At 41.1% G+C, this 23,153-nt stretch overlaps 1 protein-coding gene across 1 annotated transcript in view; it reads right to left on the bottom strand.

The window, feature by feature from the left end:
• The window catches only part of SCN11A (sodium voltage-gated channel alpha subunit 11), a 92,247-nt gene that overhangs the window by 68,000 nt on the left and 1,094 nt on the right, over window positions 1-23,153 (bottom strand). The window contains exons 2-7 of the mRNA XM_012455648.3: window positions 20,706-20,824; window positions 19,331-19,432; window positions 9,492-9,620; window positions 8,107-8,198; window positions 3,710-3,889; window positions 2,691-2,757 (exon numbers count right to left, since the gene is read on the bottom strand). Of these exons, the coding sequence (XP_012311071.2) occupies window positions 2,691-2,757; window positions 3,710-3,889; window positions 8,107-8,198; window positions 9,492-9,620; window positions 19,331-19,432; window positions 20,706-20,824 (689 nt within the window). The remainder of the gene's footprint in view (window positions 1-2,690; window positions 2,758-3,709; window positions 3,890-8,106; window positions 8,199-9,491; window positions 9,621-19,330; window positions 19,433-20,705; window positions 20,825-23,153) is intronic.

Raw genomic sequence — 23,153 nt, 5'->3', positions numbered from 1 at the left:
TCAACCATTGTGGAAAACAGTGTGGCAATTCCTCAAAGACCTAAAAACAGAACTACCATTTGACCTGGCAAGCCCATTACTGAATATATACCCAAAGGAATATAGATCATTCTATTTTAAAGACACATGCCCATGAATGTTCATTGCAGCACTATTCACAATAGCAAAGACATGGAGGCAACCTGAATGCCAATCAATGACAGACTGGATAGAGAAAATGTGGTACATATACACCATTGAATACTATGCAGCCATAAACAAGAATGAGTTCCATTCCTTTGTGGGAACATGGATGAAGCTGGAGGCCATTAACCATAACAAACTAATGCTAGAACAGGAAAACCAAATACTACATGTTCTCACTTGTAAATGGGAGATAAATGATGAGACCACATGGACACACAGCAGGGAACAATAGATACTGGGACCTATTGAATGGTGGAAGGTGAGAGAAGGAAAGGAAAAATAACTAATGGGAACTAGACTTAATACCTGGGTGACAAAACAATCTGTACACAAATTTACCTATATAACAAACCTCTACATGTACCCCTGAACTTAAAATAAAACCTAAAAAGACCAGTTCATGCACCTAAATCTCAGAAGTCACCACTAAAGAACTTATTCATGTAACCAAACACCACCTGTTCCCTAAAACCTATTGAAATTTTAAAAACCCACAAGTTAGACTGTCATTAAACATGACATGTGTCCTCTGCCTCTCTACTTTCCCCACCACTCTTTATTGTCGTATTTACATAACATTTGATTCATTTTGTGCCTGATGGTATTTGAGTTTTCAACAGCTAAAATAGCTTTTTGGACTTTTTATAGCAGTACGGTATTGTAATAAGAGACTTTGGAGGCAAAATAATTGAAAAAAAAAAGTAAGACTAGTTGGAAACAAGGCTGCTGTTTCTTTGTGTCTAGGTGACACACCCTACCTTGGATTTTGCCTATAGTAACCACACCTGCCTGCTTGGGTGAGGGGTATAAGAGGTGCTATATGCAGCAGCTGTTGGGCTCCCTCCCGGGGGTCCCCAGTCCCAGGCCACAGACCAGGACTGGTTCATTGCCTGTTAAGAACTGGGCTACAGAGCAAGTGAGCAGCAGGTGAGTAAACATTACCACCTGAGCTTCACCTCTGTCAGATCAGTAGCAAGCATTAGATTCTCATAAAAGTGTGAACTCTATTGTGAACTGTGCACGCGAGGGATCTAGGTTGTGCGCTCCTTATGAGAATCTAATTCTGATGATCTGAGGCAGAACAGTTTTATCCCCAAACCACTCCCACTTCCTCTTCATAAAAAAATTATCTTCCATGAAACCGGTCCCTGGTGCCAAAATGTTGGGGACCTTTCTGGCAGCAGGGACGGGTTTCATGGAAGACAGTTTTCTTCCTAGAATGATCCTCAACAAGATCAGTGCAGTGTGTTCTGCTGAGAATCATTCTAGAAAGCTCAGTAAGCCTCATATGAGACTAAATCCTACTGTGTCTTGCAAATGGAGAGAAGCCTTCCCTAATTCTCCAGACAAGGTCACATCCCTATCACACCTCTCAGCCCCTGCTCATCATGCTTATAACACTCACCACACTTTCTAGTAGTCATGCATTGCTGGACCGCAGGAATACATGCTGAGAAATGTGTAGTTAGGCAATTCTGTTGTGTGAACATCATAGAGTGTACACAGAAACCTAGATGGTATAGCCTACACACCTAGACTATATGGCATAGCCTATTGCTCCTAGGCTACAAACTTGTACAGTGTGTTACTGTACTGAATACTGTAGGCAATTGTAACACAACAGTAAGAATTTGTGTATCTAAACATAGAAAAGGTACCAAAAAAATACAGTATTATAATTTTATGGGGCCAGTATCTTTTACATCATCCATCATCAACCTAAACATCATTATGCAACACATAACTGCATTTTCTGTGCATCTGTCTTCCCGAGAAGACAGAAATTCCAAAAGTGTAGGGCTGCCTTGTTCATAATTGCATTCCTTGAGCCTAACTCAGAGCTTGGCACTCTGTAGATTCTTGTTATCTATTCGTAATTTAGGAATGGGTGTCATCTATTTCATCAGAGTACCTTGCATATTATCTTAATTTGAAAGGTACTCAATAAATCTTCACTGAATTGCATCTTTCATCACAGAAAGCACTGATATCCTGAAAGAAAAAAGTTTCCCCATAGGACCAGAGGGCCAGCAGCTGTTGGGGCAAGTGTGAACGGATGCGTGTTCAACTGTGCTTGTGATTAGAGGCGATAGTGGTCAACAGGTCAACAAAGAGAAGCAGCTTGCGCAGATAGTCTTGCAGCAGGGCGATGCTGCTGAGCAGGAAGCAAGGGCCCCACAGAGCTCTCAGTCATAACATCCCTTCACAGCTTTGGAAGCCTTGAATATCCACTCCATAAAGCTGAACTATCAGTCTCAGTAGGTTTCTTATAAACTTCCAATTTAACATAACTAGGGAGGAAAGCTGCTTTAAACACCAGGAAATGATTTTTTAATTTAATAACACAAGTCTAAACTAGTTTAGACACGTGAAATAGTTAGTACTGTGTGAGAACTATCACCACCATGTCCACCAGTCATTAGATAAAGACTATTTGCCACATCATGCTAAAAAGTCTAGAGGTGCTCTTCTTGGGAGAAAAATGAAGAATATAAACATCTTACCTGTTACCCATCCAAGTGCCACACATTCTGAATTCAGTTGAATTTTCTTTCTTTTCAAAGCAATATTCTGGAAAGAAACAGGGGCCCAAGACCTCTGGAAGGAGCAAGAAAAAAGGAGGGAAAAGGAAGAAGGAGAAGTTGGAGGAGGAAGCAGTGACATCACCACCACCACTTTGCCTCTCAGTAAATAATACTGAACCGAAGATCCTCCCTGGGAGTAGCTGGACACAGACCCATCCCATGACAGGCATCAAGACAGTGCAGTCACATGAGATTCAGAACACATGGAGTAGGTGTAGGGTCAACCTCTGCATGGAGAGGGTGGGCACAGAAAGAAGTGTTATTGGCCGGGCATGGCGGCTCACACCTGTAATCCCAGCACTTTTGGAGGTTGAGGTGGGCGAATTACAAGGTCAGGAGATTGAGATCAACCTGGCCAACATGGTAAAACTCTGTCTCTACTAAAAATACAAAAATTAGCTGGGTGTGGTGGCACATGCCTGTAATCCCAGCTACTCTTGAGGCTGAGGCAGGAGAATGACTTGAACCTGGGAAGCAGAGGTTGAAGTGAGATGAGATTGTGCCACTGCACTCTAGCCTGGAGACAGAGCTAGACTCCATCTCAAAAAAAAAAAAAAAAAAAAAAAAAAAGTGCTGTCATTGGAGAAATACTTGAGGAGCGGGGGCTCGGAAACTGCTGGTTATCGCTGGCCAAATCCAAGCATTCCGTAAACTTCTGCAAAACATCACAAAAAAGTGGGCAGAGATCTAAATGGCAAAAGGATGTGAGAGCATAGAATTGCTCTTGTGGATGTGGTTTCAAGACTTTCCTTCTCCATGGCAACACAATGAACGAGGCACTTCTCTAAGAAATGCATCTGCCCACGGGAGCACCCTGGATGGATTAAGTCCTCCCTTGCGCCTAAGAGAGTTTGTAAGGGAAGTGTGAAGGCAGGACAAGTGAGCATAAGTAGAAGTTAACCACGCAAAAACCAAGGAGTGAAAGGTTGGGTATTTACCACAAGCTTCCTGGTTACTGAGGTTTTTACAGTCGTTCCGGATGCATTTCAGGTTCAGACTTCCCATGAAGAGCTGCTGACCTACCAGGGCAAAGATGCTGAGGCAAAAGAGGGTGAGGATAATCACATTGATCAGCTTCTTCACGGAGCGCAGCAAGGCTCCCACGATGATCTTCAGACCTGAGAAAGAGGACAGGCGTGGGAAGAAGCCCATTCCCCTCAACCAGACACGCACAAAGGCCAAGGAAGGAGCAACTGAGGTCTTGGAAACTGTCAAAGTGCAGGCTGGAACTGGACTCCAGCCTAGCCTATAATTCTGATGCCTTGAGTTCTTGCTGCAACTCTGTCCTTGGAAGCTGAGTGTTAATCAAAGCAGTCAACAAGTCTGAGACTCAGTCTCTCTATTCCTGCCCTATGCCTGCCTCAGTGCTGCTGTGAGGAGCAAGCAAGGGGCTTTGAATAGAAACATGCCACAAGGACTCAAGGCATAGCTTGAGGACAGTTGCAAAGGCACCACCTTAGCTGGGGCCACAGTAGAGAATGGGATAGACCCGTATCTGACATTTAGTAGTTACCGTCTACTGTCAAAGTACATGAGTACCATGAGACATAGCTAAATTGTGGGGTGGAAGGGATGAAGAAGGAGCTTTGTCTAGACTCAAGTTATGAGGATATCTTGGGAGGGAAATCTCAGATTATCAGTTATAATAGGGTGTTTTCTTTTCATTCACTTATTCAAGAAGTATTTATTAAGCACCTACTATGTCCATGGCACATGGTTAAGCTGCCAAAGTTACAAAATAAGAAAGACATAATCTTATGGCATGCTAGCAAACATTTAAAACTGGGCCTTTAAGCAGGAGGTGGGAGAACCCTGATTTACAGCTTTCCTTGTTTTCTGAATTCTGTGGTATAGATCTTGATCCCCTCTTGCCGCCGTGGTAGATTTCAAGCTACTAATATGATGTTACTGGACACAGAGCCGAAAAAAGAACAAGTCAGCTCTAGCAATCCACTGAGTCGTGGGCTTTGCTCTCAAGATAACTGGAGAGATAAACTCCCAGATGAGATTGCAATGCATGACAAATCTTGGTTGATCAGTGTAGAGGTGAGAGCACATGGCAGCGTACAGTGGAAGGCCAAGCCCTCAGTGGATGAGCTTACTACAAAGTATGACACTGGATAGCAGGAACCTGGAGGCCAAGCTGGGACACTCACTATATGACCAGCTGAAGGCAAACCAGAGGTTACTGCAGCAGCACCCAAGGCAGATTTTAATCTATAACAAGAGGCTTCTCCCAAGCAAGAAATGTGGATGAGTGATGATTGTGATTCCTGGATCACTTTTCCATAGTCCCATAAAAGGTTGTACCTCACACCCTTACTTCCAAAAAGCATCCAGGCATCTCAGTACGTTTCATGGGCCAAAATATAGGTCATGTTCACCTGTGTAGAGATGAAGAAGGGGACACGAAAGCTGCTAAATGACTACCTGAATGTGTATGTACTTATGTGAAAATAAAAGGGGCTCTGCTCATGCAGAAAGCTCCTAAATCTACCTAAGAAAACAAAGTCCTACTTGCAAAAGAAGAAGAAGAGGAAGAAGAAGAAGGAGAAGGAGAAGGAGAAAGAGAAGAAAAAGAACAAGAAGAAAAGACGAAGAAGAACAAGAAGAGAAGAAGGGAGAGATTCTATACAGAGTGTTATCTGACTACCCGTTTTCTTTATTGCTATTCAGTTGCTTTTCTGGAGTTTTGAAAAATAACCCACTGCTTCTGTTTGAAAGGATTTACATTGCCTGGAGTTTAGGTATTGGGGCCATACAGTATAATTTAAGTCTATATAATCAGCACAACTAAATAGTTCCCATGTCTTTTCATAGTTTGCCAAAGTAATTGATAGAAGAGAAAAGAAGGGGAGGGGAGAAGGTGAAAGGAAAGGACTCTAGAGAGGGAAGATAATAAACTTTTTTGGTTGTTTGTTTTACTAAAAAAGAGAGGAAATGGGAAGGAGAGGAAAAGGGTGTGCTATAATAACCTTATTTTTAATAAACTGAAATTCACATTCACACCCAACCTTGGCTTCATCCTGATCTGCAGGGCTGAAGCGCCTTCTTCACCTGGCTGCCAGGAGAGCACCTCTGGTTCCCCTCCTGCTTCACTGGTGGCTGCTGCTCATCTCCTCCCCTGGTTTCTCCTCTTCTCCTGTGTCATGTTTCAGTGCCCTGGGGCTCAGGCCTTGGTCCTCTTCTGTTCTCTATCAATGCTCATTCCTCTGGTGATCTCATCAGATCTCACAAGTTTAAATATCATCTAGAGACCCTTGATTCCTGAAATGGTATCTCCAGCTCCGACTTCTCCCTGGAATCCTGGACTCATATATACCTAACTGCCTACTGAACCCTTTCCCTTGTGTCTCACAGCCATCTCAAACACAGCATGTTCAAGGCTAGCTTGTGATCTGACCCCAAGGCCTGCTCCTCTCACAGCCTTCTCTCTCTCAATCAGTGACATCAGACATAAAAGTCGTTTTTGACTCCTCTCTTTTGCTCACATCATGTATACAATTGATCAACCAGGAAATGCTATTGTTTTTACCTTCAAGTTGACACAGAATCAGACCGATGTCCACCCACTTGACTACCACTAACTGATCAGAGAGCACCGCCATCCCTTGCTTGGATAAAGGTCTCTTGTGTAAGTTTCAGTTTTGAGGAGCAGACATTCTGAGATCAGATGTGCCAGAGAATTGTGGGGGTTGGGAGGAAGCCTGTGAAAGATGAGTAGGGGGAGCAGAAGTGGGCAGGGAGAAGTTTCAGACTGTGGTGCAACTTTGACGTCTGAGAGAGAGACATGGAAGAAGGATTGGATAGGAGGAACCTCAGACTGCAGTGCAGCTGTCAGAGTCCCCCAGCCAGGTTGCTGGAGAGCCCCTGAGCCAAAGTTTCCTGTTAGAAGAATCCCAGATCCTTCAGGAATGGGCCAGCACTAGAACCCACACATATCGTGCAGAGCAGGCATGATCTCAGCATGTGCATGAATGCAGTGGGGAACCCAGAGACGTGGAAGCCGGGATCTTTAGTCCACCATGCTCCCTGCGGCAGAAGGTCTTCCTGCTTCTACTGCCTCCCCTACATTCCATTCTCCACACAATAGCTCCCATTTCTTCAGAGTGAAGCCCAGATCCTCCCTGTGCATACAGGACTCCCTTTCACTTTTTCTTTCCCTTCCTCCCTCCCTCCCTCTCTCCCTCCTTCCTTTCTCTCCTTCCTTCCTTCCCTTTCTTCCCTTTTTCTTTCTCTTTTTCTTTCTTTCCTTCTCTTTCCACCCTTCCTCCTTTCTCTTCCTTCCTTCCCTTTTCTTTTTTCTTGCTTTTTTCTTTCTTTTCTTTCCTCTCCCTTCCTTCATTCCTTCCTTTTTTCCCTTCCTTCCTTCCTTCCCTCCCTTCCTCCTCTCTCTCTCTCTCCCCCTCCCTCCCTCCCTCCCTCCCTCTCTCTCTCTCTCTCTCTCTCTCTCTCTCTCTGTCTCCTGGAGTGCAATGGTGCAATCTAAGCTCACTTCAGACTGCAACCTCTGCCTCCCACGTTCAAGGAGTTCTCCTGCCTCTGCTTCTGAAGTAGCTGAGATTACAGGTACCCAGCACCATGCCTGACTAACTTTTGTATTTTTGTAAAGACGAGGCTTCACCATATTGGCCAGGCTGGTCTCAAACTCCTGGCCTCAAGTTATATGCCCGCCTTGGCCTCCCAAAGTGCTAGGATTACAGGCATGAGTGACCATGCCCGGCCCCCCTTCACTTCTGTGATCCCACCTCCACCACCTGGCCCCTCACTCCCTCCCCTCCAGTCCCATCCTCATCTCTGCCACTCTTCAATCTCGGTGCTGGCTGTTTCCATGCTCAGAATACTCTTTCCCATATATCTGCTTGTGTCACTTCCTCACCACCTTCAAATCTCTGCCACCTCTCACCTCAATGACAACTATCCTGATCTGTTTAAAATTGCAACCTGCTTCCCCTACATCCTGTGACTTGCCAGAGCCCCACGGTGTCTGCTTTCTCTTTATATTTTCCCTGGCACATAGCACTTGCTTACATGCGACACAATGTACTTACTTATTATAGCCATTGCCTGGTGTCTGTCTCCCCTCCCCCTCCCCTAAAAGGTAAAACTCCAGGAGACCAAGGGTGTGTATCCATTTGCTTACTAATAGATCCTAAGCAGTTAGCACAGTCCCTGGACATATTAGGTGCTCAATAATTATCAGTTGGACCATCAGATAAATGTGTAAAGCAGGGTTGGTTGGTTTGTTTTTGGTTTACATGATATTTTGAAAAAATTTAAATATAAATTAACATTCTTTGTAGGTAAGAGCCAGTGTGAAAAGTGAGTGACTTACGTGAAACTACTGAAATTGCTTTCAAAGCTCTCAACACACGGAAGGTGCGCAGGGACAACAGATTGATGCTGATGCACCAGTAGGATACCATCCTGTAAGACAAAGCACAGGGAGAGCGTGGGCTTGCTCAGTTCCGCAGCTGCACTGCACAGCACCACAAAAGCCACAGGTAAGCTCAGCCTGGGGCCTGTGCCCTCCAAGGTGAAATCGACAGCCTCACCTTCCCAGCCCCACCTTTACCTCAGGATATGGCAATACCACTGTTCATTGCTATGGACTATGAACTGCAGAAGAGGCTGTTCTCAGTTCACCTTCATATGTGGACACAGATGGCGACTCCTTGAAATAGTCCATATAGTTGTGGCTACATCCGTAAATAACAGAAGTCCTTTCAAATACATACTGAGTGGCTGGCGAGTTCCATGCCCCAAGGCACTTCACTAAGGTCGCCAGCCACTACACGGTCGGGGCTGAACGTGAACCCAGGCAGTGTAGCTCCAGAGCCGTACTCTTAACCACTGTGCTTCACTGCCTTTCAATAACTAAGAGCACACAACCTTTGAACTTCAAATGTAAAACTTTGAAATTACTAGCACCTACTTCCAAGGGCTTTTGTGAATATTAAATAGGAAAAAATATGAAAAGTGCTCAACATAATACCTAGTACAAATTAAACGATACTAGGTTAACTATTGCTGTGCTGGCAATGGGACATTGCATTTCTTGCTTTTTCTTTTGCTGACTCCATTACATCATTCAGATTCCAAATCAGCATCCTTTCCTTCAGGAAGAGCCTCAGCCTCCGCATTACACCATACATAATGATAAACTCAAAATGGACCATGGACTGAAACATAAAAGCCAAAACTATAGAACTTCCAGAAGTAAACATGAATAAAGCTCTTTGTAACCTTGTAGTAGCCAAAGATTTTTTAGACTGCTTGGTTCTTCCTGTGTCCTCTGACAGCTCAATACATGTATAGCCCCTGTCCTGGTACTCACCGCACCATACTGTAAGGGTCATTAATTGTCACTGTTCCCCTCTGGACTGTGAACTTCATAAGATTGAAAACCATGTCTTTTTTTTTTCCATTGGCACACCCCTGTATCTTGCATAGAGTCTGGCCCATAGTAGGCCAGTGTTGGTGAGTAAATGGCTGAAGGAACAAGAACTTGAGTGTTGACCTAGAAATGGGTTTGTGCGTGAAGGCCTCTGGCCAACTGGCTGCATGTACTGTTCAGGGCCAACCAACACCGAACTCAGAGCTCTAGGCACTACTAGGCCACACTCAGCCACTCACATGGATCCACACAGAGCACTGATGGAAGCAAAGGGGCTTCTTTCCCACCCCAAGTCTTTTCAAAAACATCTTTAACATTCTTACGCTGTTCCAATGACAAGGGAGTCCAGCCAGTTCCATGGATCTCGAAGGAAAGAAAACTCATCCAGAATGAAACCTCTTGCCAATATTTTAATCAAAGCTTCAAAAATATAAATCCCAGTGAAGGCATACCTAAAAAGCAAATCATTCACAACAGGAAGGAACATGATAAACAATGTGAACAGCAAAGAGCCCTTCTATCTTACTGGCCTTGGTTTTATTTTTGTCATTTCAATGTGACATTTAACATTCTGGTCTTCAGCAAACCAGAGTTCAAAAAGGCAAGCTGCTTAAGCAAATTCTGGTATTTAGAATTCCAGAGAAACCAGCCTAGAGATAAATTGTGAAGGTGCACTTCAAGACCTAGCTTTATGGCCATATTCTCGAGAGTAATTTCAGGTAACATGAGGCCCAAGCACTGGAGGTTGCAGTTTGTACCACAATTCTAGAGCTGTCATTCTGATGTGCAGAAGGAGACAACTGTGACAGAACGATGAAGAGAGCAAATGACAAGCAAATAGCTGAATTTTTTCTTACGTGTATTCATGGATTGGAAGGCTTAATATTGTTAAGGTGTCATACTGCCCAGGGTGATCTACAGATTCAGGGCAATCCTTATCAAATTCCCAATGACATTTTTTTACAAAAATATAAAAATCCATCTTAAAATTCATATGGAATTTCAAGTGACCCCAAATAGCCAAAACAATGTTGGAAAAAAAAAATTGGGAGGTCTCACACTTCCTGATATTGAAATTTATTACAAAGCTACAGTAATCAAAATAGGTGTGTATTAGTCCATTCTCACACTGCTAATAAAGACATACCCAAGACTGGGTAATTTATAAAGGAAAGAGGTTTAACTGACTCGCAGTTCAGCATGGTTGGAGAGGCCTCAGAAAATCTGCCACCATGGTGGAAGGGGAAGCAAACACGTCCTTCTTTACATGGCAGCAGGAAGGAGAAGAATGAAAGCAAAGCGAAGGGGGAAGCCCCTTATAAAACCGTCAGATTTCCTGAGAACTTACTCACTATCATGAGAAGAGCATGGGGGAAACCATCCCCATGACTTAATTATCTCCCACCAGGGCCCTCCCATCAGATGTCGGGACTATGGGAACTACAATTCAAGATGAGATTTGGGTAGGGATACAGCTAAACCACATCAAGGTGGTACTAACATAAAGACACATATACACCAAAGGAATAGAATAGAGAGCCCAAAAGTAAACTTTTGCATATATGGTCAAATTATTTTCCACAAGGGTGACAAGACTGTGGAATAGTCTTGGAAAAAGGGCAGTCTTTTCAACAAATGATACTGGGAAAACTGAATCTCCACTTGTGAAAAATGAAATTAGAACCTTAACTTACACTATATAAAAAATTACTTCAATATGGATTAAAGTCCTAAATGTAAGATCTGAAAAAACAAAATTCAGAGAAGAAAAATTTCAAAGTCATATATCTAACAAGGAGTTAATATACAGAATATATAAATAACTCCTACAACAGAAAACCAAACACTGCATGTTCTCACTCATAAGTGGGAGTTGAACAATAAGAACACATGGAGGGTGGGGTGAAGGGAAAAAAAAAGAACACATGGACATGGGGAGGGGAACAACACACACTGGGGTCTGTTGGGGGGTGGGGGGAAAGGGGAGTGAGAGCATTAGGACAAATGCCTAATGCATGTGGGGCTTAAAACCTATATGATGGGTTGATGGAACAGTAAACCACTATGGCACACATATACCTATGTAACAAACCTGCATGTTCTACAGATGTATCCCAGAACTTATAGTAAGAAAATAAAATAATAAAATAAAAAAGAACTCTTACAATTCAACAATAAAAGATTAAATGACCTAATTTAAAAATGACCAAATGATTTGAATAGATATTTCTCCAAAGATGAAATATAAATGGCCAAGGAGCATATGAAAAGATGCTCAACATCACTCATTAGAGAAATGCGAATCAAAACCACAAAGAGATGACCTCATACCCATTAGGATGGCTACTATTTTTTAAAAAACATAAAATAACAAGTGTTGATGAAGATGTGGAGAAATTGGCACACTTGTGCACTGTTGATGGGATTGTAAAATGGTGCAATCCCTATGGAAAACATTATGAAGACTCTTCACAGATTAAAATAGACCTGCCATACTATCCAGCAAAACCACATCTAGATATATGTACAAAGGAATTGAAAACAGGGTCTCAAGGACATATTTGCCTACCTATGTTCACAGCAGCACTGTTCACAATAGCCAAGAGGTGGAAGGAACCCAAATGTCCTTTGCCAGATAAGTAGACAATCTTCTAAAAAAAAAATAGCTTATATCTTTTTCTATATTCCCAAGCTGTCAAAAATACTGGGTCTGCACACATACACACACACACACACACACACACACAGGACTGAAACAAGTAAGTAATTCGGTCAAACAACCTGTCAGTTCAAAGTAAAATGTGATACATACATGTGATGGAATATTAATCAGTTTTAAAAAGGAAGAAAATGTTGTCACATTCTACAACATCTATAAAACTTGAAATTATTATGCAAGGTGAAACAATCCAGTCGTAAAAAGACAAATACTGTGTGATTCCACTTATATGAGGCAGGGGCTGAGGGGAAGATTGAAATGGGGAGTTGGTATTTCATTGATATAGAGTTTCAGTTTTGCAAGACGAAAAGAGTTCTGGAGATGAATAATGACAACGTTGTGCAACACTGTGAATGTACTTAATTCCACTGGACTTAAAATAGTTAAGATGGTATCTTTTATGTTATATGTATGTTACCACAATGTTAATAAAATCTAGCTCCTTTCTTTTTCTTCCCTGAATCTTCCACCACATTCTATCTTTGCTATGGTTGGAATGTCCCCTCCAAAAGTCATGCTGACATTTAATTGGCACTATCATCGTATTAACAGGTGGGACTCTTAGGAGGTGATTAAGCCATGAAGGTACTGCCTTTGTGTATTAATGCCAATGACTCAGGAGTGTGTTCCTGACAAAAGGTGAGTCCAGGCCTCTGCCCTTGCTCTCCCATGTGCACATTTTTGCCCTTCTGCCCTCTGCCTTCTGCCATGGGATGAAGCAGCAAGAAGACCCTCACCAGATGCAGACCCTTTGATCTTGGACTTCCCAGCCTCCAGAACTGTAATAAATACATCTGTATTCTTTACAAATTATCCAGTCTGTGGTATTCTGTTATCACAACATAAAATTGACTAAGACAAACTCTAATTTATTTCCCTTTTTATCTTCTGCCTCAAAAAAAATCTTATATCTTTTGTTATAATCCCAAGCTGCAAAAATACTTGGTCTGTAAGCACGAACACATACACACACACGCGCACACACACACACATTCACTTGGGACAGAAACAAGCAATTCAGTTAAACAACATGTCAGTTCAGAGTAAAAGAAGTGAACCTTTTCTGGTAAACTATCCACCCTAGTAGCCTTGAAAGCTAAAGAACAAAGACCTTGAGGACTTGAAAAAGCTCGAAGCAGCCGAGTCCAAAGCAGAAATGGTCCTGAGGCTGTACAGGCAAGAGCTCCTCCTTGCTGCAGGTTTTTTTCTGAGCTACTCACCTTTTGTGTGACAAATGAGCATATCAGATTAAATAATGTCTGTCCTAAAATATATGTGCATAAATATGGGGTTGCAGGAGGCTGTTAAAAATGTCCTCAGATAAAGAGGCATTAGAAGAACTCAAAAGGGCAACATCTTTTAAACACAGTTTTAAATTATAAAGCCATAGGCGCTTTGATAAAAATCTGTAATAGGAGATTCATGGGATTTTTCAAGTCTTCATACAGGTCTCAAGCAAATGAGACAGCAGACCCTGGCTGCTATTTCTGCCTGACATTCTAGCCTCCCACCTCTTCCCTCCACCATTCTCTCTTTTCCAGCTGAAGCCTGACCAATGATGGGACAGGCAGACCAAAATGACATCTGGTGTGGAGTAGAGCCATGCCCGCCAGCAGGAAATTACATGCCTCCTTGTATGAAGACATTTTTAACAGCCTCCTCCCACCCAAATTCACGTATCCTCTGTTTATCCAAACCCTTACCTCCTGCCTCTCTGCTTCCCTACAGCCTAAAAAGGGGTTTTCCTCCCTGCCTTATGGGTATTTTAATAGTGAAAATGGCTTCAGAGCAAATTGCCTTCCAATTGGGCCACTGCTTCCCATAATAGAGAAAGAAGGCTCCTTGCATCTCACCACAAGGACTAAGCAGGGAAAACCACTGCTGTGGAGACAACTTAGTCTCCTGATCTGATCTGTTTCCTCCATAGGCCCTGACCTCCTGATTACAAAGGCTTCCAGGGAAGTTGCAGTAAGTAACTCAGCACCTCATACAACAGCCAAATCTCCAAAGGGGAGACCACATTCCCCAGGGAAACTGCCAAGATAGCATCTATTCCCAGGACTACCTGTGTCCTCCTCAAGGCACAGCCCCTCCGCTGGCCAGCCTTAACCAGGTTCGAGGTTCCACCTAGCAACAGAGGGATGGTCCCTACAAAGATGCCACCTAGGAGGGAGAAGAATTTTCTACAAATAGACCAAATCGGACCTTGTGTCAAAGAAAGGGCAGTTTTCAAAGTCTGACCTCTAACCTGTGTCCCAGAAACCACTAGAACTAAGTAAAGGAGAATAGATATGTATGTGATTTTAGAGAACACTTCCAGGAAAAAAGTAGGGTGGAAGTGACTGGAGACTGCCTTCCCAAATTTCCAGTAAATATCTGTGAAAACATTTGAAAATAAAAACACGTTCTAAAGACGCATGATGAAAGTGAGCATCACCCAAATTCCAGGAGGAAATCCCCCCAGGGTCATCAGTCCTTCCTGCCCCGGAGCATCCAACCTTGCTCACACAGCCCTTTTCCTGATGATGTCGTATTCCCTAACAAGTACCTGTAAGGTCTGGGAGTCCCTGGTCCTACTCCCTACCAGAGGCATAAACAGCTGCTAGCCAGCTTCCACTGTCATACCTATAGCATGAGTGATTCCCTCAAGCCTTAGAAACGGTAAGTTATTGCTCCACTCATTTTAAAAATATTAGATAAGCCATTCCATTCACAAGAAGCTTCTTGTATTTGCCTGAACCTGAGTGGGTCTCTTTGAATTACTAGAGGATCTGAAAGAAAATGTACAGCTACAAGGGTAACTAATGTGGGAGAGGTAGTACAATACTGGCAACTTGCCCAGTCAGATACCACAGATATTACTATAAGCATCCTTAAAGAAGAATCTGCAAGGAATTAAACCAAGGAGGAAGGGAAAATAATACAAAAGACATTTAGAAAATATTAAAATTTGAAATGTCACGTATTAAAACCTACAAGGCAGAAACAAAGCTGTACCCCTAAGCATCATCCCTATAAATATTTTTATTATTTACAGCAAGAAGGAAAATGCATGAATTAAACATTCAAATTCATATTTTAGAAAACATTATGTCCTACTGAATGTATTATGAACAAAATTAAAGAAGGTAGAAGGAAAAATATTTTATTTTTAAATAGAATTTAAGGCCAGGTGTTGTGGCTTACATCTGTAATCTCAGCACTTTGGGAGGCTGAGGCAGGCGGAACACTTGAGTCCAGGAGTTCAAGACCTGGGCAACATGGCAAAACCCCATCTTTACTAAAAGTAGAAAAATTAGCCAGGTGTGGCAGTGCACACCTGTAATCTCAGCTACTTGGGAGGCTGAGATGCAAGAATCGCCTGAATCCAGGAGGGGGAGGTTGCAGTGAGTGGAGATTGCTCCACTGCACTCCAGCCTGGGCAAGCAAGCAAGATTCTGTCTCAAAAAATAAAAAATAAAATAAAAATAGAATTTAAGACATAAAAAGAATTTAAAACATAGTTTTAGAAAAACATATAATTTAAGACAAATAGAATTTAAGACATTGTTTTAGAAAAAACTATAGAATAGTTTTTAAAATAGAATTTAAGACATAGTTTAGAAAACAGAAATAGGCAAGCCTCTGGCAAATCTAATCACAGAAATGAGAAAACATATTAACAAAATGATAAATGAGAAGAATTTAGCAACATATTCAGAGAAATTTTAAAACTAAAGATTACCAATAAAAAATGAAAAAGCTATTAATAAATGAATCCCTTCCCATTTCACGAATTCCTTATATCCTTCCCCAAAAGATTTGCAGATATAAATCGCTTTACTGGATAAGTCTTTCTTTCTTTCTCTCAGTATGACTCATTTCCATGCTATTAAAAACATTTCAAAACATGGAAAAGATGGGAAGCCATACAAATCATCAAGAGAGTAAACAAATGCTGAAGTTACAAGGTATAATGATGTAAAAGACCACATTTATAATGGCAACAAAAAACAATAAAATTCACTAACAAATTTAACAAGAATTGTGGAAGAGCTATACGAAGAAAACTTTAAAGCAATTAGAGGAACACAAAAGAAGATTTCTACAAATGAAAAATATGTCATGTTCTCAATGAGTTCCAACCTCATACAGATGTCAGTTTCCTCTAGGTTAATTTATAAATCCTTTCATCATGTCAATAAAACTAACCAAACTGATTATAAAATTTACATAAAAAATAAACCAACAAGAGCCATAAAAATTCTCAAAAGGAATCTCTAGCACTCCTAGACATTACAATATTAGAAAACTTTTATAATTAAAAATTGTGGTTCTGGCATACAAAAATGCAGACCAATGGAAGAGAAAAGAAAGTCCAGAAATAGATCCGAATACCTAAGTAACATTTCACATCAGAGGATAAGAAATGGACTATTTAACAAATGGTGTTGGGACAAATGGATAGACATCTGAGATGGAAATACAAAGTCAGATCTATTTATGACAACCTACTCTTGAATGAATTCCAAATTATTCAAGGATTTAATTTTTTAAAAAAGGAAACTATTAAAGTACTGTAAGAAAATATGAGGAAGTCCTTTTATAACTTAAGGCTAGAGAAAGTGTTTCTAACTATAAATTAAAATCCATGGGCATAGAGGAAAGTTTGTTAAATTTAATACAGGAAAAGAAAAAAATCATAAGCAAAATTAAGAGACAATGGATGCCTGCTTCAATTGTGATGAAGACCTGAAGTGGTTGGGCAAATCCTCCTACAGATAATGAGTATTAAACTGGAAAATATATATATATAAGGACAATTATTTGAAGGCCCCGGAAGGTGAACAAAAGGAGGCAGAAACTGGGGCAGATGTTCCTCTTAAAAGAAGATAACCGTGATGCGTAAGAATTATAAAAATGTTTAATTGCTTGGGTCTGAAAGTGCTTTCCAACTTCCCCACTCGCACGCCAACACTGGCAAATGGCTACAGTTCTGAAGATTTAAGGCGGCAGAGGGTGGAGTTCAGTGCTGTCAGAGCAGCTAGAAATTTAGGGAGAAAATCCTGGAAGCAAGCAATAGAGAGCTAAGCAACAGGAGGGTGGAAAACATGAAAATGATATACTTGAAGTGCTAGAAAAACAAATTGCCAAGCACTCATTCTATATACAATGAAACTCTACCTCAAAAACGAGTATGAAATAAAGACATTTTCAGATCAACATAAACTGAGAATGTGCTGCCAACAGAACTGAACCACAAGAAATATTAAAGGAAGTTGTTCAGGCTGAAGACAAATAATACCAAAAGAAAACTTGGTTCTACAGGGAAAAAAGTCTTTACAAGGCAAGTGCCCATTTAAAGCAAAAATGATAAACGATATCATTGGGTTTATTGTGTACATTAATATAAATATATGACAAAAAACAAACAGGGGACTAAACTGTGGCATGGTTTCTGTTTTACCCAAAGCATTTGAACGTTAGCTCTAAGTATGTTTTGCCAGTTGAACAATGCATATTTTAAGATCTGAAGAAACCACTAAAAAATGCAAAGAAGTAAAGCTAAAAGGCCAGTAGAGGATTAAAATGAAATATTAAATATTCCTGATTAACATAAAATGAAGCAGTAATGGAGAAATGATGGAGTGGCAAAGGAACAACAAAACAACAACAAACAGATGAGGTAAACAGAAAAACAAAACAGCAGACCAAAATCCAATTACATAACTACACTAAATGTAAATGAACTTTAGCCCATCAAATGGCAGAGACTGAATTGATAGACTGCATAAAAAGCAAAAACTGACTATATGTTGTTTCCAAGTGATATGCTACAAGTACAAAGACACGAAAGGGCTGAGAGTAAAAGGATGGAAAAAGATACACCGTGCAAATGAAGAGCATAAGAAAGCTGGAGTAGCTATATTAATATTAGACAAAACAAATGTTAAAATGAGGCAATGAAGACATTCCATAATAATAAAAGAATGAATATATTTGGAGGATAATAATAATCATCGTAAGTGTGTATGTACCTGTTAATAGTGCTTCAAAACACACCAAGCCAAATTTGACAAAAAGAGAGAAAGAATAGACAAATCCACAATCATAGATAGAGATTTCAGCCTCTATTTCAGTAATTCATAAAAGTGCTAGGTAAAAATCCGTAAAGGTATAAAAGATCTAAATGATACTATCAACCACCTAACTTAACTGAACTTTTAAGGAGTATCACACCAAACAAGGGCAGAATCCACATTCTTTCCAAGTGCATGTGAAACATTTCCCAAGACAGACTATAAAACATGTTTCTGTTTATTTCAAAAGATTGAAATTTTACAGGGTATATTCTTTGAATATAACTGATCTGAAATTAGATAATAATCAGACAACCAGAAAACAACTAGAAAAGCATAAAATATTTGGAAATATTTAAAAAACCAAACACTTCTAAATAACACATGGGACAAAGAAGAAATCATGTGAAAATGTAGGGATTATTTTAAACTGAAAGGTAATAAAAACACAAAGTATTGACATCTGTGGAAGGCAGCTAAAGCAGTTCTTGGACAGAAATGTGCAGCTTTATACAACTGTATAAGAAGAAAAATCTAAAACCAACTATTTTTTTTTTAATAGCCCAGGCAGGCTTGGCATGACAGGAAGCGCCACGGAGCTGCCCGTGCCTAAAACCAACTATTTAAGCTTCCAACTTAAGAAGCTAGAAATAGAAGAGCAAATTAAAATCAAAGCAAAGTGAATGAAAAGGTTAATACAGACTTTGAAATTTTCATATATTGCTAGTTTGATGTCATCAATTTGAAAGAGTTTAGTAGTTAAAAAGTTACATATATACTTATCACAGGACCCAGCAATTACACACCTCAGGAGGCTGAGGCAGGAGAATTGCTTGAACCCGGGAGGTGGAGGTTGCAGTGAGCTGAGATAGCACCACTGCACTCCAGCCTAGGCAACAATAGTGAAACCTTGTCTCAAAAAATTTAAAAAAATAAAAAATTTTTTTTTAAAGAATAGCTTTATTCTTGGCATAGTGAATTGGTATAAAATTTTTTTTACAAACAAAAACAAAGAATAAGTAAATACATAAATATAGCTTTATGCAAAAAGATGTTTATGACAATGTTATAATCTACTAAAATGCTAGAGTGATTAAGTACATTATGGTTTATTCACCTGATAAAATAGTATATAGCCATCAACATAGATTCCTATAAAACTTATGTAAACACAAAGAAAACCACTTAAAATGTGAACATAAAATTGTATGTGTGTTGTTTATTACAAATTGTAAACAAAAAAAGGACAAAAGTAAAACTGACTCTGCCACCATAGGTGTTAGAATTATTAGTGACTTTTTCTTTCTCTCCAGTGTAATCATTAACTGTCTTAGGTATATTTGTTTAAAAACTTAGGACAAGTGAGTGAAAGAACAATACTTACTCGGCAATGTCAGTATCGTTGCTGTTGCTGGTTTTACCAAGCCCGCTAGCCATGAACACACAGTTGATGATAACAGTGCTGATAATGAACATGCTGAACAACGTGGCCAGCATCCATTAAGGCAGATACATTGCAGGATGGCACGAGTCATTAGCTATTGGGTAAGACTGGGATTGCCCCTGCTGCTCCCCCTTTCTGCAGGTGCATTTATTTTCTGACTGTGAGTGTTGGCTGAGAACAACTCACAACTGTCCCCTCCTGTGGGGAATTGTACCCTGCTGAATAGCAGCCTCCTCACTTGGAGAGCTACACACCCTCCTCCACACATCTGACTGCCTTAAGCCCTCACTTCAAAGTGGGACAATTCTGTGGTGCAATTTGTGCTCCAGAGTTCCTCATGGGATCAGTATGAAGCCAACTCAGCCGACGCTATATCCTTGCTTGGCTCTTCATTTTCTTCCCTTCTGCTTCCCTTTCTCCTTCTCCAGACAGCACTCCTCTGTTAAATCACTTAAATAAGAATCCCCATATCAGGCTGTGCTTCTAGGGAACCAAACCCAAATACTTATTCATTGCTATTCTCCTCAATATTTAACTAAATCTATCAATCCATATCTTTTTCTCATCCCCCTGTCTAAAACTTCCTAGTGTCTCCCCCAACCCTTGCATACATCAGAAATGCTTAATCATTCCTACCTGCCTTTACGCTTTAAGACTGATATTGCAAACCCTATGTTTTAAGAGCCTGACAAGGGATATAAATAGGCCGAAATGTTCAGCCACAAGAGGGGTGCAGAGGTGGCGAGACAGAGCTTACATGCCCCCTCCAAAGAGGCAGCAATTTCTTACTCCCCCAATTTTTGCTAGATATTAACAGAAATGTAAACCTAGCCTTGCCAGTTTCCATCTTTCAAGAAAAGCTGGAAATCTGGAGCATTCATGTTAGGAAGTGGCTTTTTTTTTAAAGTTTTATATACTGTGTAAGCCCAACACAACACATTTATCAACTCGATATGGTGCACAGGTTGCCAGTTTAACTCTTTAGGTGTTAGCTTAGATGCGCCTTCCTCTAAGAAGCTATCCCTGATGCCTCTAAAGCACAGCAGTGCCTTTCCCTGCTACCACTTTCATACTACCAATCTCACTAAGGAAATGGGCTGCCTTTCAATCCATCCCCTTCTGAGGCCACAGGATCCCAGAGAAGAAGATGACATCTTGTTCACATCCAGCACAGTTCCTGCCTGCAGCAGTAGGCACTCAGCCAGTATTTGTGGAAAGAATTCACTATTTGCTTCCATTCAATAACATGAACTATCTGGGGCACGTGCACTTTTCAAATGATCTGGATTTAGTAAAAGGTGCAACGAAAGGATATGAATGGACTGAGATTCTAATGGCTAAACTTCTGATTGAATTGAAAGGTCCAAAAATGAACAAGGCACGCTTGGCACTGAAGCGGTAGATTGTTCTCTTTTTGTTTAACACCATAAATGTCTGCAGAACAAAACAAAACAAGAAAACACACACATATACAACAGGAATTAAATGCAGTGACAAAACAATATTTATCATTAATTCATTTAGAGAAAATTATAATATAACTGTGGAGCTGTGGAATATGTACCCAATGGGATACTCCAGAGGAACCAGAGATGGAAAACATGGGACCTGAAAATACCAGTATTAGGAGTATAGAGGAATAACTGTGGAAAACAAAATCCTTAATATTATACTCCATGGTATGTATCAATGGGGAAAGGGACTAGAAGAGAACTTAAGAGACAGAAATTGACCTTGGACATTTAGATTCCGCAGATTACTTTAAATTATTTTGATTACTAATGAAAACTTTATAATGAATCTTAGGACAGTAAGTGGCCTAGAGGATCCACATTTGCTATGCCGTGGGTCTAAGAAGTGCTAAGTGAAATACCAGTAAATTCTAACCTTGACGATCTTCAAGAAAAAAAGTCACCAAGTTTTCCGGACTTGCTCTTTCTTTACCTCTGTGGATATAGGGGCAAATCTGCCTGTGGTTCTTAACCAGCAGGGAGGGTGGGCATTGCCCCCACAGAAGGCATTTGGAAATGTGTGTGGGTGTTTGGGGTTGTCTGTTGTAATGATTATGGGTTCTACTGGCCTTTATTGGGAAGGCCTGGGGATGCTGAACAGGACACACTTGCCAATGTGCATCATGCCTCCCAAAGTGCCCAATGGAGTCCCACTGAAGAACACTGACCCTCTTCCCATTTTCTCCTAGCGTGACTCCCTGGGCATTGGGAATGAAGCTGACCCTGGACAACAACCTGTCACTAACAGGCTTCTAACATCCACCCCCAAACCTCCCTCTTTCCATTCAGCTGTAATCTAGCTGTCCGCATATCTGTCCCTAAGACTGTCAGTTACAAAAACCTTCAGAAAGTAACAGTCATTCCTTTCTCCTTAACTCATAGCTCCTTCAGATTTGCAGAATGTACTACTTGGCCATGTAATACCACATGTTCTCAGGCAGGAGAGACAGACCTCCGCACCCAGGCCCAAAGTCAGTACTGTGAGTGCTGCCTTGGCAAAGGTGCCAGAACCTCAGCCACTGCCAGCCATCAACCTTCCTTTAATGAGTTGCTGGGATTTACTGGTCTGATGGTCATCTGGTGCAGGGAAAAGTATGTGCTAGGATATTTTTCTTTGCCCCCATAATAGTGAAATGAGCCTCAGGGTTTTTAAAAAAATATGAGCAAGAGCCCAAGACCTGCTTTGGAAATTCTATGCCTTTGCTTTGAATAGACAGACGATTTTAGGGCAGAAACAAACCTCTCTTTGAGGTGAGTCACCCCAGATTAATAAGTGGTACAGTATGGCTCTCCTGTGCCCTTTGATTTCGATATTTTATTGATGCCTCCTCTTACTGCTTTAAATATTTTAACTAATGGTGTATTTAACTCTACTTGCCAGGGTTTTAATGATTAAAATGATAGGTGCTAGCTCCTCCTGCCTGCTTGCTGATTCTTCTTTACTTCTTTTCCCTGTTGCTCTTCAAATGGGGCTTCTAAAGGGAAGCAGCCTGTGACGATAAAAAACGTCCTTGGGTTTGCATCCTAGCTTTGTCACTCGCTGGCTGCTTGACCTGGCTAAAGCCACTTTTCCAGCTAGGCTCTGGTTTCCTCATATGTAAGATAGAGTGCTAATGATGATCACACACACCTCACATGACAGCTAAGGGCACTGGTCATGTGAGATCAGGGCTGTGCAGAGCTCTAAATAAATACGTCTTCTGATTTAAATGGAGACCCAGACTAAGAAGCGGTGGTCCTAGAATTACCACCCAGGCTGGAATAGTTCTGTTCTCTGAGAATTGTCAGCTGCACACCAAGCTGCTGCCTGACTCGTGGGTCTCCTATCCAGCACGGAGGCAGAAGGAGTCCTCTACAGTTGAGTCACCTCCAACAACTATACTTCCAAGAAGGCCCTGGAATCCTGGGGCATCAGGAAAAGGAGAAATATTGGAATGTTTTTGCTTCTTCACTTCTTTCCCCCTTGCTTGTCCTTCCTACTTACACCCTAATTTCCTCTATACACGTGGTCCTCATTTGCTTGGCAACCCTAAGTCTGTCCCAACTGAAGGACATGCAAATCAGGCAATCTTGCGCTGAAAGGTCAGTTTCTTATGGATGCCAGGCAGATGTTCTCAGCACCCCATATTTTCTAGGGCTTTCCCTAAGCTCCCAGCCTCCTCCCGCTCTGACCTCAGTATGGCAAGGTGGGATTTCCAATCTCTGCTGGATCACACAGCGAGATGATGATGGCAAGATCTTCTGAGCCTTTC

This window comes from Aotus nancymaae, unplaced genomic scaffold, assembly GCF_030222135.1.
Source record: "Aotus nancymaae isolate 86718 unplaced genomic scaffold, 86718_ANA_hifiasm-v0.15.2.pri h1tg000038l, whole genome shotgun sequence".
In the NCBI taxonomy this organism is placed as follows: domain Eukaryota; kingdom Metazoa; phylum Chordata; class Mammalia; order Primates; family Aotidae; genus Aotus; species Aotus nancymaae.
The sequence above is the reverse complement of the archived record's forward strand: the minus strand, read 5'-3'. Positions and strand labels throughout refer to the sequence as shown.